Here is an 18,730-nt window from a genome sequence, read left to right as displayed (position 1 = left end):
AGTATATCTATTACAGGTATGATCCCTAAATTTGCCAAAATCAGTGGCTATGTTACCCAACATCATTTCTGTTAAACTAATTATTAAACTATGTATCGAAGTTGCAGAAATTAATGGGAGAGGGGGAAAAATATGCTTGCAGTACAGTACTTTCAAGGAAAATTGTAACAACAGATGTAAAAAACTACTAATCAGCGCCAGCATTTTACTGTAAATGTCGGGTAGCTATTTATAATTTTTTTATGTTGTACACTAATGTTTTAAATGTGAAAAACAATTAAATTACCAATTTTTACTGATCTATTTAGCTATTTTGAAGTGAATATTCTAATAAATTACGATTTCAAGTTTTAAAAGTTTATAAACTAATTTTAATTAGTTATTTTTATTCTAATTAACAAATTTATCTTTTTATAATAGCTGAATTATTAAAATTAAAAACTATTACATAATAGTAGTTTATCCTGTTGTTAATCCACAACTGTAAAATTATATGGCTTCAGAACGGTGAAAAAGCCATTTCAGATTCTGGTATATTTTCTTCTTAAAGATTGCAGCATTACTTCTTGCCACCTGCAGATGTCTACGCTTGGTCAGCCATATTCAGCAAACGAAATCAACGAAGCAGCTAAGGAGACAGATTCCCTGACTTTTTGACAATTTTCGATAAATTCCCTGACTTTTTGACAATTTTTGACAAATTCCCTGACATTCCATGACTTTTTCCGAAACTAATGAAAATCCCTGACTTTTCCTGATTTTCCCTGACTTTCCAGGTGCCTAGGAACCCTGTATATACATAATTCTCTTCGTTTTGAGCTTTTGTAAATACATATTTTTTGCCAAATGATTTAATTCTATAGGTTGCTAAATTTATTTTGTTTGAAGTTGAACTGAAAATTCAAATCTTAATCCACTTATTGTAATCATTGTGACTCACCTGTATGATGACGACATCTGATGGATGACATTAATTAAGGGTTTGTGCACACTAAGTGGCCAGGTTGTAATTGATGACTCTGCATGCTCTTTATTAAGGGCATGCATGCACTTGGCTGCTGTGACCACTTGGTTGCAGTGGCAATCAAAAACTGGAGTGTTTCACAGCTAATCAACTGGTAGTCATGACCATCAAAATTCCCATAATTCAGTACAAAATACTGCACTGTTAAGATGTCCAGAGCAGCAATAGTTTGTTCGATTTGTTTTAATTTTCAGAGTTGTGTGAGTGTCCTTACAATGTTCAATAAGTGTAAAAAGTTTGATCCAAGCTTAAAATTGAAAAGATCAACTGTATGGAAAATAACCACTGAAAGCTATAGCAATAAAGATGCAAAAAAGAAAAGCTGGAAAAAATTGGTGGACTATTTGGCAGGTAACTTTCAGATGAAGAAAATAATGAATGCAAAATCAATATTATTACTTATTTTTTATTTGTAGTAGTAATTTGTAACTTTATAATCATCAATATTATTTCTTCTATTTATAAATAATGTCTTTATTAATATTTTACACAGTATATTTCCAGCAGAAAACAAACAATCTAGATGTAGTTATACCACCATTCAACTTTCTTTTCATTTTCAAATTATTTAGCAAATAAATCTAGATATCTTATTGACTGATTTCCTTGTCTAATATTCCCAACAGGTACATTTTGTAGTCTTTCCCTGATAAAGCTTGCAATGTGTCCTGAAACTTGTAGCCATCTTTCATACATATGCAGTTGTGGAAAACACGGTGTACTTGAATGATAGTTGTAGCTAACTGCCAAATGTCCACTCAATAAACTGTCTAGATCTGTAAAACTGTATTTAAATATTCTCTTTGAAACACTCAAGTTCTTTCTGTTATAGAGAAGCATGATGTGCTCAAGTAACCTAAAAGCCTCATCACTTACCAAAACATATGATATATTTGCTTTTCTGTGACCATTAAAATAGTGCAATTTTGTGAAAGATCCAAATCATTGTTCTCCAGTGCTTTGTAAAACAAAGAATCTTTTAAAATTAGTGAATCACTTTCCTACCCATATATAGCCACAAACTTGTAATCATCATCATCATACAGTGGTAGAAAAAACTATTTGTAGATGTAGTTCACTAAACCTGAATGACTTTGTTTGATGACTGATATGCTTTTCAAACTTTATCAATGTAATAGACACTGATACAGTTTGAAAAGTTTGCATGGTTTCTTAAACCCTCAGCTATAGCAAACCATTTTTCTTTCAATCATTCCTGCATAATCAGATCCTTTAATTCTTGCCAATTGCTGAGTAGACTTGTTCTGCTATTTTTCTGATGGTAGTTCCAAATTATAGTATAGACATAGTGAGAATCAGCAAAAGAGCAGCCTGTTGCAAGATATTTGCAATTAAAAAAACAGTCTATCCATTATTAAATGTTTGTATCAGGACAAAATATTTTTCTAAAGAAATGAAGAGAATAGCTAATAATTACTACCAGAAAACTAATAATTATGAAAAAATTCGAGTCTGGTGAATCTACTGATTGCAAAACTTCATATATTTACACTAACCAGTTGATATTTCTAAATAAATGAAATAACAATTATCAGCAATTTAAACTAATATATTGCAATTGAATAGTAATTAAAATGATTAAAATTTAAAACATTGGTTGAGACTGATAATAATAATAAGTAACTAAAATTGACATTTTGAAGAGAATAGACTGAAAATACAACTTAAACATGTCTATTTATTTGAAGTTTATGATAATGATAATCAAAACTGAATAATGGATATTTTAATTTATACATATCAAAACATGCTAATTCTGATAAGATTAGATGACTAACAATATCTGTAATTACAGCAAGCAGTTTATATTGTTGATTTATATTTATGAATTACATTCCTTTTGGCTTTCAATTTTCACAAGTGGGCAGGACATTTTCACCAGTCCAATTAACTTGAATTCTAGAAATATTTTAAATTATATTTAAATGTCAAAACGAAGATAAATTGTCAGTTAATGTAGTTCATGTTATAAACCATAATCATTTATAACATTAAATTGGTAACATTTGATGTAAACTTCAATTGTTCAAATTTTTAAACTAACTGCAAAACTATCTATCTCCTTCCCAGCAATATTAGTTAATTATAACAACAACACACCTGAATTTTATTTGCCAACTTTTCTCTCTTTATTCCAAACGTTTTCAGCCTATTTCGATAGGCCATCCTCAGGCTATCATTTATCATTCCAAAATGGAACCTTTTGATCCGATTCATCTCATTTGAATTTTTAAAAAACAATGTCAACAAAATTTTTGTATATTACATAAAATAAAATAAAATAAATAGTACTAAACATGCTATTAACTTAACACAATTAAATAACAAATTACATGAGTCTAATATTATTAATAAATTATAACATATAAGTTCCAGTTCATTCCTTATGGATTATTAAAAACCATACTTTTCTCAATCTTCTATTTCCATGCTGTTGGTAAAACATTCGCATCCTTTGCATTCAAGCAGCAGTTCCTCATTTTTCTTTTGTATATCTCTATTTTTTCATTTCCATCACAATGGATGGTGAGTGTATTGTTCTAACAATCTTCGCTTCATCCCATTTAACCATAGCTCCATCTGACTGTGCCATGCTTGCCAGGATCGTATTATTGAGTCCTTTATTAACACTGTATTTGTGCTCCTTTACTCGTACTGCTAAGTTTCTTCTGGCACCCCACATATTCTTTATCGATCCCTATTTGTTGGTTTTCAAATGGGATTCTGTATACTCCCGCTTGCTCCTCCATTCTTATATTGTCTGTATCATTCCTTAATAAACTATATATATTGGGTGCTCGCTTGTAAATTATTTTTGTGTTTTTGTACTTTCCCAGCTCATACACTACACTTCTTGTTTGTTCATTGTATGTGAACTTATTAAATGCAGTTCTGTTGTTATGTTTTGTAATTGTAGTTTTATGTTTACCGTAACTCCTGACTAGGCCTCTAATTGTGGAGGTTTTGTACCCTAAATTCCTTGCTACATTTTGAATTCTATAAATTTCTTTGTTACGATCTTGCACATTGGTGCTGTACAAGAAGGCCCTCCTGATAAGTGCTTTAAACGCAGACAGTTTATATTTATACAGGTCATTAGACCATGAAGGTATGTATAATGAAGCACGTGTGGGTTTCAAATATACTGCCATTTGTATGTTTCCTAGTTTAAATTCCATATCAATGTCCAAAAAATGGAGGTTTTTTTTTTTTTGCTTTTTTGTTCCAATTTTAGTTCCAATCCATGCTCATTATTATTGATTGCAATAAGAAATCATTAATGTGTTGGTCGTCCTTCCAAATTATAAATACGTCATCTATGTAGTGTTCGTACATTATAATGCTTTCGGAGAAATCTTTGAAGATGTTCTTTTCCAATTTCCTTATCACTAGTTCACATAGGAGTCCCGACATAGGACTTCCCATGGGGACCCCTCTGCTCTGTTTGTATATTACTCCGTTAAATTTAAAAAAAAATTGTGTTAAGTTAATAGCATGTTTGTTGACATTGTTTTTTAAAAATTCAAATGAGATGAACTCAAACAAAAGGTTCCGTTTTGGGACAACAAATGATAGCCTGAGGATGGCCTATCAAAATAGGCTGAAAATGTTTGAAATAAAAAAAAAAACTCGGCAAATAAAATTCAGGTATGCTGTTGTTATAATTAACTGCAAAACATTCATATTTCTCAAAAATTGACTCCATGGTTAGCTTCTAAATTGTTAAATAACTGCTTCTTATAGAAACCAAAGCATTTATTTTACTACAAACTTTTTGGTAAAATAAATGTTTTGGTTTCTGTAAGAAGCAATGATTTAAGAATTTAAAAGTTAATTGTAAAATTAAACTGAAAATTGTCATTACCTGTTGGCCAATGTCGAAGTGGAATCTGGCCTTGTTCTTGTTTTTTCAATTGTTGTTGTCTCTGAAGTAAATCTCTTAAATGTTGCCTTGCTAACAGTTGTTCATTTTCTAAACTATGAACTGCAACAGGAACTATAGTTTGTGATTCAGACTGAGCTGATACCGAATCAGAAATTTGACGAGATACAATTAATCTTTTAGTAGGAGTCGTAATTTGACGTGGAGCACTGGGAGATTTATTATATGTATCAGTAGTATGTAAAAGACCAGACACTGGATGAGGAGTGAGAGGTTGCTGATTATAAGGTTCAGCAGTTGGACTGACTGGAGTTGACTGTGAACGCTGGAGATGTTGAGAAAAAGGAGAATCTTGTGAAAATCTCTGTGTAGGTGTTCCTGGAGACTGAGCATAAGGATCTATAGGACTAGGAGTCACTGATGAGGAACACGTAGATTGGGATGGTGAATAAGGACTTGCAACAGGATGAGGAGTGGAAGGTGGTTGAGGATAAGAATCCTGTGAGTGATTTTGATTTCTAGTTGTTGGAGAATGCTGATTAAAAGGATCTGAAGTTTGAGGATGTGGAGTTTGTGGAGGAGTTTGAAATACTTCAGGAATAACTGTTGGAGTAGATGGCCGGGAAAGTTCAGAACGAGGTGTAGACAACTGTTGATTTATTGGAGAAGAGGGATAAACCGCTCTGACCTGAGGTATACTTTGTTTATTAGGAAAAACTGGTCTTGGTGGTGGAACAAATGGATCAACTCCAGTTCCAGATAATTGTGAATCATTTGATTGTGCATAAGATTCTCCAGCAGGTAAACGACTGGGATCTATTGGAGGACGAACTCTTGAAACTTGAATTAAAGGACTGACGGGTGTTGATACTCTTCTTGCCACAGTTGAAATTTGTTGAAGTGATGAAGACTGAGAATTAATTGAACACTGTAAAATATATTTTATAAATTAATTATGAAGAATTATTAGTGAAATAGTTAAAAGTGATGCAATATAATTTCTTTGTATTAGTGTCATATTAAAGCAAATATGCTAATGAATAAAAAATTTAGTTTACTAAAAATTATACTATCAATTTTTAATCATATAATCAAAAATAATTCACAAATTTATGATGAATGTTTTGATTTCATGATAACAAATTATAGTCTCTCTAAATTCCATATAAATTTAAATTTGCACAATTTCCATCTGCTGAGTAATGCATCATATAAAATATATATATCTTAATATGTCTTAATATTCTTTAATACAATACTGAAAAAATAACACAAAAACACAATATAATCATTTAGTTTTTAATTCTTGAATAATCATACCTTGCTACCAGAATCTAATGTGTTCCTGAAAATCATTTGAATATTTAGCATTCAGATATTAAAATCGTCTTCCAATATTTCTAATGGGAAAAATTCTAACATATCCCTAGTCCATCTAAATAACCCATCCAATTATGCCAAATAATATTAAAACATCAAAGACTATTTATTTATCAAATCCAACTTTTTTAAGATGATATTAAACATCAGAAACACCAATTATCTTACTAATAAACACTTCATGAGGTTATTAAACTATTACTGCTATATTTTTTTATTATTCCCTGGTTTTGAATCTGGATTTTTGAAAATTTCATTTTAAATTGTAATTTCTTTTGAAATTTGCACCAGACATGAGCTGTACATTGTTTTTAATCAAACATACATCAGTATCTATGATTATCTTATTTTTAACCTAAAAGTAAAACAAATACTTTTTAAATTAAAGATCCAAAATACCATATTTGCATTTTAAAAATTAGTTTTTAAAAAATCCATAATTTTCTGAAGTAGATGGCATTGACATGCTGCTGTCAAAGAAACAAACAGTGTTTTGTACACATTTATTTCATAATAATTTAAAAAAAAAATTAAAACACTTGCAATGTTGTTCTCATGAAAAAATTTTAGGCAACTGATCTAAAATGTTTGCTGGCTGCTTCTGCAAATGTTCCTACAAACATCAATTAATGATAACAAAACAATACTTGTACTATAATATTCAATGGAATATTAGTATATGTGTAGTCTAGGTTACAATATTATAAAAATATAAATTGAAAGTTATTAATATTCTAAGTTAATATCATACACTATATTAATTTTTAAATACCTGAGAAGGAGATACATTAATCTGTGCAGTGATGAGAGGAGATGACTGCTGCTGATTTCCCAAAACACATTGTGTTAGTATAGGACTTCCACTATCTGAGGGACTTCTTGACATGTTTGACGATGTTTGTTGAGACTGTTGACATAAATCACTTAAAGATCCAGAAAGAACAGATGATGATATTGGTGGTGAAGTCTGTATAGCTCTTGGAGATGAAACAGAATTTGGAGAAACTGTGGAAGATAGAGACAAAGATGTTGATAAAGGAAGATTCTCTGAAGTTTGTCCATCTGCATGGTCTAATGCCATTTGCTGAGCTTTCAAAATTGCTAAAAACAATAGAAAATATTTCTTATATATATTTCAGGTTATTAACATTACCACAAAATTTATTATTTTGCTAGATATTTTTTTATGTATATCAAAATGTAACCAAATACAATTGGATAATTATATTTGATGGATGTATCTTTTTTTCTTACAAAAAGCTTAACAATTTAATAAGAAATAAATAATCATATAAATACCATTCAAGGTCCATTTACACACAAAAGTGATGTGACCGTGCTCTCAGTGAGTGGTCATGAACATTTCTGAGGATGAATTGGCTATGAAAGCTAATGGATAAAGGAAAAAGGTTTGGATAAAGAAAAAAAAGAAACACAATCAAGAAAGCACTCCAAATGGGTACATCAAGCATGGACAAAAAAAGTCAAAAAAATGCATGTTTCATTTCTATAAAAAAATTAATAGATGATGAATCTATATTTTTTGAATATTTTCAAATCTCCCAACATGCATTTCATATTTTATTTAAAAAAAAAAAAAACAGAGAAATATTCATTTTGTACCCAATATCCATGTATTTCGAGTGAGATAAATCAAATAAAACAGGGTGTTGATGCACCATTTCAATTAAATGTTTGTCATCCATTGGAAAACAAAATTTACCATCAGTGAAAATATCGTTCTGGTCAAATGTACTTTCATGGTACGGTCACACCACTGCCACTGAATGGCACTGTAACGAACAAGTCTGTACAGGGTAATTTAAAACTAGGTCAACAATTTTCCACTGGCAAAAAATCACTGCACTGAGCAAACACTCCATGGTCATGTCACTATTGTGTGTAAATGGACCCTTAAACAGCCAATCTTCTCTTCAGGTTACATTATATTTTTAAATGTAAGATAATGTGAAGAAAGTACTGGCTTCTTACATCAATACATTTTCAACATAAATCTACAATCTATCATTCTTATATCCAAATACAGAAAGACCTCTGAATCCATTTGGTTTTGCTAAAAAGTAATTTCTATCATATATATAAACATCACTAAACCAAATGATCACTGTAATTAATCAGGCTAATTAAGTGCTATTAATAATGGCAATCGTTTTGTTTATCATCATTTCTATAAAATTATAATCTGTTTTTATGTGATCTTTAGTTCTATACATACAAATACACATAATTTTATCTATACATATAATTCAAATTAATTAATCATTAAGCCTTTAAATCCGTCCAATAATAACCTGATAATTACATTAATTCACTTAAAACTTCTTAAACTTGAAAACACTGTCATTGTTCAAATTTCTAATAAAACAATTGATTTTGAAATGTATTAAAGAACTCAGATTCAAAGGCTTACTAATTAAATTTAAATAACTTTAATCCAAAATTTATAAATTCTGACTTAATTTAAAGGCTTCAATTTTAATATAAATTTAAGTTGTAAGTCTCAAAAACTCAGTTTTACCTCAAAATAATTGATATTTTGTGTAATTTGTCAGCTCTTGAAAATCCAGTAAACATCAGTGATTTTGATATTAAATAATTCTAAGTTGATAATGAACAAAACTTAGCACCATTTTGAATGAATAATCATAAATACTACTAGATTAAGGAAATCAACTCCCTATTAACATTGTAACATTTAGATGAATTGAAAACATTAGTGTTAAAAAAAATTTGGTTACCTTAATCTAGTAGTATTTATGATTACATACTAAGTCAAACCTTTAGTTTTACAAACTAAATTCATTAGTAAAAGTTATTTGAAACTGATTTGTTCTCAAACAGAAACAAATTTTCCCATAAGAAATGATATAAAATCAATTACTCCATTCCCAACCACCAAAACAAAATCTTTTTTCTTTTTTTTTCTATAGCTGTATTTCATGCATAAAATGCCTATAAAAGCAACATAATATTACTTCATTTATATATATATAAGTATATTTATTCTCTCTTTCACTCTCTCTCTCTCTCTCTCTCTCTCTCTCTCTCTCTCTCTGTATATATATATATATATATATATATATATATATATATATATATATATAAAGCAAAATATTCCATCACCGCCAACCAAAACAGAAACTGATCTAATGATTTACAAAATAATGGTCTAAACAGAGACTGAACTCAGCATCTACAAAAATGCATAGACTGAAATGGCAATTATGTACAAAAATAAATAAATGTTCAAGCTTTAAAATGATGTAAACATTGTTGAAAATAAACTTTTCTTTGTATTTTTTAAAAATACGAGACCTTACTTTTGGGATTACCTTGTAAATTGAATAACGATACCAATTTTTCCATTATACAGCCTGATTTTCCTTTCCATTTTTGCATCAGACAGGGTCCACTATATACAGGTTAGTTTATATTAACTTTTGCAAAAAATTCAAAGGACTGAAGAAATGTTCTGTTAATGACAGGTTTTCTTATATATGCATTAGACAATTATATGTTATTAATTATTATCTATTTAAAATTTCTGACACTTTTTCAAGGAATATGAGATCTAAAGAAAGTCACATGATATCATGTTTAAATTTTTAAGTTTTTGTTCTGCTTACGCTACAATAAAAGTGTGATACATATTCAAGATTCAGCTCCATTCTTATTCAGAATTATTTCATAAGTGCAAAAATTTTATTTAATAAACAAAATATGTGTAATACTAGTCTGAACAATCATAAAGGATTGACAAATTAATGTCTAACTTCAACAGAACCTTTTTGAAATAATTGCTAATTACAATAAATTATGATATTGATTTTTTTCGTTTTTAAATGTTCTTTTTTTAAAAGTACAAACATTTTATCTACATAAAAATCTAATTATCTGACTTTTAAATTCTACACGTTCCTAAAACATATCCTTCACTGTTTGACATTTTTGTTTAAAAATTAAATTTTTTCATAAATTTCCAATTACATCAAGTTTTTATTGATGAATTTAACTATTAACAAACTTTTATGTCCACAAAATAATGCAACTTAAAGTACAACATCGGAATGAATTTCTATTTCAATTAATAATAATGTAATTTACTTTGTTAAATCTATTTCTCCTTACAAATTATGAATATAAACATTTGTCATATTTTTGAAATACAGCTATTGATTTTCATATTTCATATTAACAATTTTATGTACACTTCTATAAATTCTTCAAATAAATTACAAAATTTTTCTTATAATTTTTCCACAGACTCTTTAAAATTCACATTACCTATTTTTTTAGTATTTATTGATCTTTCCCTTCCTTTTTACTTAGAAATTATTAATTCTTAATTTAATCTAAAGAATACATTAATGTATGTAAGGACTAAATGAAATAAAATTTTATAATTAGCACATAAGATATTCATATGACATACGAGAAGCAAACGTGCAATGTGTTTCATTTTATATAAGTATTTATTTTGATACTAAAAAAATCTAAATGAATATATTATGTTTGTATTTTATAGTTAAAAAATCCCTAATTAAAAATGTGCATCAATATTTAATATAATATTTAATAATCTTTTTCATACTTAGTAAATTCCATTCATGCAAAAGATTCTGACTTTACTATCAAAAATCTCAAACATAAATTTTGCTAAAATCTTTGAAATCTGTAAATATTCTTCTGTAAGAATATTTTTGCAGATTTAAAAATGTATTGAAATCTAAGAATATACAATCTGACAATTACAATAGCTAAGTATAAACATTCAACCAGACTGCAACACTTTTTCTTTGCTTAGTAATTAGACAAATATGTGATATATATTTATATTTAAAAATTAATAGGATATATATGAAGCATGCAATGCTATAATGTTGTAAATGTCAAAAATAAAAACTTTTCAGGAGACATAAAAAAAAACTTTTTCTAGTGAATAAATTCATTTCAATTTTACAATAAAATGGTAAAAAAAACTCACTTGGTTACAAATTCTCTGGAATATCAAAATTATGTAAATATAAGCCATAATGTTTTAGGAGACAAAAGTCACATGACTTGCACTCTGGAGCTTTAAATGTTATGACTTCACATAAATTAGCCACTTACAGAACCACTATTGCCACAGTAATTTTTGCAGCAGAAAACATTTATTAAAGAATTGAATTCTAAACACAAATGTATTTAGAGAAAAATGACATTTACAACGTTATGGCAATGCATGCTAAATATATATATCCTATCATATCATATACTTACTGCTGATATTATATTTATGTTTGAATTATTTTATGACAGTGTATTCTAAGATTATCTATTAAATATATCTTATTTTTGATAATTAATTGTTTTTCTTATTATGATCTTGAATTAATAAAAATTCAAGATTTTTAGAAATTTCATTAAAAAAAATTTTAACTTGTAAAGTAAAACTATAAATATTTAAAACATTCTTTGGAAATAAGTCATATTATTTGTATTATTATTATTTAAATATGCTTAGTGAGAAATTATTTTATAAGAAAAACAAAATTTTTAAATATCTAATGTAGGGTTTGGAATCACCTAGGGAAGCGATTTCCGCCCTGTTTTATTATAACGAACTTTCATAACGGAAAAACCGTTAGCAACAGCCGTTAGAAACGTCCGTTGGAAAGATCCGTTGTGTTTCAAATCGACGACAGACGGACGATTGGTCGGCGGAAGATGACCGTTGGCCGGCCGTTATGGAAACATTCAAATTGGATTGGCGGACGATGTAAACGCCGACCGCTATATAAGCAGCAAGTTTCAGCGGGAACAAGAGTTCGTATCGGGATCGGCTGAGTTCGTATCGGGAAGATCAGATCGGATCGGATTAAGATCGTCGTTATCGAAGTGCTAACTAACTCTCTCGTTGGACGCCACGGAAATCTGGATAAAGTAATCTCCAGTGGTTTAGTACGAACTTGTTCCTGACTCGGAGGTGGTGTTAATTACAAGTCTGTTTGTGGAGGTCGTAAGGAGTTTCTTTCGACGAACGTGTACGGGAATAGTCGGTTGTCGTTGGATTAGTGTTTGTGCATATTTAATTGTGACTCTAATCTGTATTATTTTGTACATTTATATTGTAAATATAAACTTTGTGTTTCGTCAAACCGACTGAGTGGTTATTTTGAACATTACTTCTAATTTGAAAATTTATTAAATCAATCATCATGACATTAACAAAAAATTAAGTGTTTTTATCACATAACTATAGTAATTGAAACTGAAGTAATCGTAAGATCTTAAATTATTAAGAATGAAATACAAAATACATTTACAAAAACACCTAAAATGAGTAAAGTTTACCACTTTATACAAATTTTATTTGTATATTTCAATAAATGTATATACATATATACATATACAATATATTTTAATATTACATACTTAACTAAAACTTAGAAAATTGATAATAATGAATTATAAACAAAGTTTCTGTACCTAAAATTTTCATCAAAACTGAAAACACTGTGTAAAATTTTTATACATAAAAAAAAATAATTAACATGAGATCACATGTAGGCTTTTTTCTTTACAGGATTACATACGTAAGCAATGAATTTCTGCACATTTTTCATGTGTTACACTGCACATAGTTGCTGTTCCTCAAATCTGATGATTCTGGAAACTCCTGTAATGCATCTTCTATGCACATGAAAAATTTCAATGTCATACTTTGTTTAGTTTATGAGATATTGTTTTGTTTACAGAACAATGTCCTCAAAACTTAATGGAGTAAGTTAATGTGAAATGAGTTCAGCTAGAAAGAAATAATAAGTGAGAGGAAGTGTTTTTCTGAAAAACCAGTAAATTATTTTTGGTATTAAGAAACATTTAAACTATCAAAGGTCATATTGTCTTAGGCAATCTTATGGAGACAAGCATTCAAGATTGTAATGAATTGCAGCATATCATTATGTCATGCATAGTTGACAAACACCCATGATATTTTGTCTATTTCTTACAATTGTAAGAGACCTCCATGATATCAGTGTGAAAAATCAACTTGTTATCCATGTAATCATATGAGAAAAAAACTTGTATACAATTGTATCTGTAAGGCATCAATTTTTTTAGGGCCTGTAATAAATAGAAAAAACTTTTATACAGGAGCATGTATCATGAGGATATCATGGAAGCACAGCTAAGTAACTGAATTTTGTGAAAAATGCTCACAAAAACACTAGTAGCTGTAGAAAATTACTGCTATCATATGCAATCAGTGGTTAAAAACAATTTACATTCAACAAACAGCTATATTCTAGGTAGCAAAAACATTATAGAAAAATATTAAAAACTATTTTTTTAAATTTACAGAAAAATTTGTAATGTTTTAAAAATCATTAATATGTAAATGTAATGTAAATGTGCATATTTGGTGAGGCAGCCATGCCACCCTTCTAGAAGCCTAAAAGGTGTCGAAGGGATTAGAAAAGATTTGTGATTTGTTTGTGTTAAAAAGTCATCAGTTATTTAAATTCTGTTTATTCAGTTTGTTACTTTTTAGAAAAATCAAAATTCAAAATTAGTTTTAAATTTAGTATCATAGAATAAAAAGTCAAATTAGCTCACCTTGAGCTCTTTGTTCTTGTAAAATTTGTTGTTGTTTTTGAAACTGATGCTGCCGAAATGCTTGAAATTGTTTCCAGCTTCGTTCTTGATCAACTTCTCTTTGTGATCTAGGTTCACGACTAAGCTTTCCAGCATCCTAAAATAAAATAAAAATATAAAAATAAAGTACATATCAATTATTACATAAAAATCATAATTAACATTCCAGTATTTTATGAAAAAAGTGAACAAATACAATCAAAATTTCCTTGCAATTTTAAATTTAAAAAACTTTAAACATAGAATGTTCTCTCTTTCAAATATATATTTGTTCTACTGGTAGTTTCACAGCTGATGACATTCTTATAAAAAAACAAACATTTTTTCTCATCTTGTTATTTTATTTTTTGTTAGCTTTTATATTTACATCAATGATTAGATATTACTTTTTCTATCACATGACTTTTTTATTTTAAATATTATTCTATAACCTCATTACGGCCAGTTGCGATGGTAGAAAATATCTGATTGTTTTAACTGATATGGTGAAGGATTATAAGCTTTCTATTTTTAATTTTTAATTATTACTTCAGTTTACTTGGTATTCTATTAACTATTGATTTATATTTATATTAAAATTTAAATTAAGACTAAAATTATTTATAAAATTTTTTATTTATACATACAATTTGTGCCTTTTGCATTCTGCTTGCAGCTCTATTCTCTCTTGCTTTTTGCTAGAATAAATAACAAAAAGATAAATTCAACCAATTTTACATATATATTAGTAAATTCTATTTTTAAAGATAAATTGTTAAAATGCTTTCATAATATAAGAATTATATCTAGAAATAAACATAATAAGTTCCTCCTATGTATACATTGAACTATTGTTCAACGTATACATAGAAGAGGCAATGAAAGAATTCTACACTACTAATACAAAAGGTATAAAAGTGAATGGAAAGTTGTACAGCACAATAAGATTTGCTGATGACATCGATATGATAGCGGAAGATGTAGACAATCTAGAGATAGCTATTAAAAATTTAAACGAATAATTTAAAAGATGATGTGAAATGAGAATAAATAGGAAAAAAACAAAGATAATGAGATGTTCAATAAAAAAGAAACAAGGAGGAATGAACGTCTATTTGAATAGTGAAAAAATAGAAGTAGTCAATGAGTTCACATACCTAGGAAGCATAATTACCTCAGATGGAAGGAGTGGAAAAGATGTTACAGCAAGAATAACCCAAGCAAAACAGGCATTCTAAAGAAAACAACAAATGTTGACATCGAAAAATATATCAATCGATGTTAGGAAGTGATTCATTAAGAGTTTCATCTGTAACATAGCGTTGTAAGGTTCAGAGACATGGACACACCAAACAGTGGAGAAAAGAAAACTGAAAGCCTTTGAGATGTGATGTTGGCGAAGAATGATGCAAATGTCGTGGATGGAGGGAAAGAGGAATGAGAATGTTTTAAAAGAGGCAACAGAGAAGACAGAGATTTTGACAATGATGCAGAAAAGGATAAATGACATGATTGGCCACCTAATTGGACACTCGGAATGAATAAATGTTTTATTGGAAGGAAAGATAGAGGGCAAAAGGGGACGTGGAAGACGCAGAGTGGAATATCTCTACAAGTTATTACATAAAAAGTCTAACTAACAGATAAAACAGCTAGCTAAGTGAAGAGAGAAGCTATAATAGTGCACACATCCATGTTTGCCCACCAACCATTGGCTGAGGGGAGAAAAAAAAAAAAGGTTCCTCCATCCATCTTTTAAATACATGAACATTTAGTTTTTTAAAGAATATATAGTTTATAAAAACAAAGTAAACAAAGTAAAACAAAAGTTAAATTAATAAGTAAATGGATGAATTAGATATAATATCAACTCATTACAAAAATCACAAAAAACAAAAATAAATCAGCTTACAGTTAAAAGACTTCCAAAATTTATTTTGGATTTAACATATTCAAAATATTTAGATACCATCCTTGCAATTAAAAAAAATTTTCAGATTTTAGACTAACACTTCATTATATATTTCTATATAATTTGATTTCTATCTTAAAAAAAACCTTTGAGAACATTCATCTGAAATAAGTTTTTAGATATAAACAATTCTACAAATCCTAATTTTTAATTAAAGTTAGATGATATGACCTTAAGTTTTGGGATTTCTTTACACTAATTTAGTCCTATTCTTTGTGGTTTTAGATGAATAAGTTTGTGTAAAGTCTCTGATTTAATAAGGATAATAACTAAGTAAGAAATATTCGGTTCTTATTATCCTTATTATTTAGTTGATACATTTCCGTGCTAAAATTTCAGATAGCTATTCCAGAAATATAGAATTAACTCATAGAAATTTCCAATATCAATTTACAAAACAAATTAACAGCATAAAATGAAAGCAATTAACAAGAGCTTTAATACAAAGACCTAGAATAGTGTAACTGAAAGTTATAACACAAAATTCATTAAGAGAGTGGAAAATCCAGAATTAGTTATATCCATGAAAAAGTTATAAATGTATAAAAAAAACACCAAAATGACCTAAAATGATCTACCAAAGAAATATAAATGTATTATTAGAATTTATAAATTAAACAGCTTTTAACAATGCCTATCAAAACATTTTTCTTTCTTTTAATCTATTAAACTGAACTAGAACAATTTTTCATTGAAGATGAAAAACAAAATAATTGAAGACAAAGTAAAAGTAACCAAACAATAACTCCTTCTATTACATACTATTAATGGAAATCACAATTTCTCTGTTCAAATTAGCATATGCTTTCTATAAAGTGAAAAAAATCTCAATGATAGAAACAATTAAACTGAACATAGACTAGAATTAGAACATATATTTTAAGTAAACACACCCTTATAGAAGCAGTTTTTATTCCATTTAATTCAGAAAGAGAATAATGACATGTAAGTTTTGTCTTTAGTTTACAAATTAAATTTTTTTATAAAAAATTATTACATTACAAGAATTAAAGCATACTAAAAAGTTATATATATATATGTTATAGACACATTCTGAAATTTGCCATTTGAAGAAGTGCCTAGCTATTTCTTGAAGAGTTAGCACATCCTGTAATAAAACATTTCTTTTAAAATCTGTCTTCTTTTTCTAGTCAATTCTTGAAGTTCTAACCTGGATTCTGTAGATGGTGAAATAGTGTAAGTAATATATTTCCGCATCTGTATAATGAAACCAAGCCTTTCATCTGATGTCTAACATTTTATTAACACATGGCATAAAACAGAACAGCTAAATGTTTCTGCACATCTTTTATAACATAACGTTCAGATTCCTTGATGTGTGTTCTCAATGGCAATTTTTACATATTTTAAGATTTTTTCAATTTTTGAAACTTTCTGTTCTGTGAGCACTAGAGCTCCTTTTTCCCATATAATAATGTTAAAAAAATATTTCTAAAAGAAGATTGTAAATTTACAGAATGGCATAAATAGTGCTGCAATTTTCAAATAGATTCACATGTATATTTATTTACCAATCATTGAAACAATAACAACAATTAATTATTTTTTTTATGTTATTATTTACCAGTATTTCTAAAAAAATTATTTAAAAACTGTCTAAATATTTAAGCAAATAACTTAATATCAAGTTATAAATTCTCAATTACAAAAATAAAAAAAAAAATAATAAAATACTTAATTTTTAAGATTTGCTAACTCTCAAGATCACAATTAGAAATATCATTAAAAATTCAATTGATTTTTGAATTAATAAATTTTGCTATAAAATTATATTTAAAATAACAAAAGCTTTACCAAGTATGGTTGTCGTTTGTCAGATGGAAGATTTCGCCAAATCTTTGCAATTTGTTTAGATCTATCAGACCAACCTAAATGAGATTAAAAATATTTTATGTAATTATTTAAAGCTTATTTCAATTATATCTTTATTTAATTAAAATAAAATATTTCATAAATTAAAATTACAATGATCATAATATCAATTGTAATTATTATTATTTAGTTTTAATGTAACTTGCAAAAAAATTCTTTATAATTAGTAATATTAATAGTATAAGTAATAATAACTTCCATAATAGTAACTATTAATTAATTTATTTAATCACACATAAATACAATAAATAATCTAAAAAGCATTTCAAAACAAAGTAATGAAAATGATTTATATAAATGTATTTAATGAAACTCGACATCTGTCCAAAAAGTAGGCTACAGTTCAATCTTATCTAAGCAAGATACTGTATTATCAAGAAGACTCAAGCAGCTTAAGGAGTAACAAAAATCACATCTGAGAAATAAATAACATTGAAGAGCTCATAACGGAACCTGAAACTGATCTGATGAAAGAAGAATACCAAGAACTCTTGAATAAAGAACATCAAGAAACTTGGCAAGATATGTTTTCTTCTGAAAAAGAGAATTAATGTCGATATCTACTATTAAACATCTTTTGAAGAAGTGGGAGGATGCCAGAACAACAGTCTTAGAATGACATCCAAACCAGGTTGAGGTTAATAGACTTAGGGATGTCTACAACAACAATGCTATTAATTACTTCCAAAAAATCCTGAAGAAGAGAGAAAAGCAATCGACATTGGACAGATTCTTTAACCCCCACAAACGGAAAAAAATGACCAATAAAAATGCAAGACTGTGTATATACGTCTCTTTATTATTACATATAAATAAATGTAGTAAGAAAGTATATATTTTTTTATTTTTTGGGGTCTCCAGAACAAATTAATCAAATTCCCATAAAAACTTATGGTAAATTGATAATCGATTAAGG

General features: G+C 28.0%; 1 protein-coding gene across 11 annotated transcripts in view; it reads right to left on the bottom strand.

The window, feature by feature from the left end:
* LOC136989019 (histone-lysine N-methyltransferase 2C-like) overlaps positions 1–18,730 on the bottom strand; it is a 293,266-nt gene that overhangs the window by 146,298 nt on the left and 128,238 nt on the right. For 9 of the 11 annotated variants that reach the window (XM_067287031.1, XM_067287037.1, XM_067287034.1 and 6 more), the window contains 5 exons: positions 17,737–17,810; positions 14,597–14,647; positions 13,932–14,067; positions 7,081–7,409; positions 4,911–5,856 (listed from right to left, as the gene is read on the bottom strand). In XM_067287031.1, coding sequence (XP_067143132.1) covers positions 4,911–5,856; positions 7,081–7,409; positions 13,932–14,067; positions 14,597–14,647; positions 17,737–17,810 — 1,536 coding nt within the window. The remainder of the gene's footprint in view (positions 1–4,910; positions 5,857–7,080; positions 7,410–13,931; positions 14,068–14,596; positions 14,648–17,736; positions 17,811–18,730) is intronic. The other 2 variants (XM_067287036.1, XM_067287040.1) reach the window with 2 other exon arrangements.

Source organism: Centruroides vittatus, unplaced genomic scaffold (assembly GCF_030686945.1).
Source record: "Centruroides vittatus isolate TY-2023 unplaced genomic scaffold, ASM3068694v2 scaffold_435, whole genome shotgun sequence".
In the NCBI taxonomy this organism is placed as follows: domain Eukaryota; kingdom Metazoa; phylum Arthropoda; class Arachnida; order Scorpiones; family Buthidae; genus Centruroides; species Centruroides vittatus.
The sequence above is the reverse complement of the archived record's forward strand: the minus strand, read 5'-3'. Positions and strand labels throughout refer to the sequence as shown.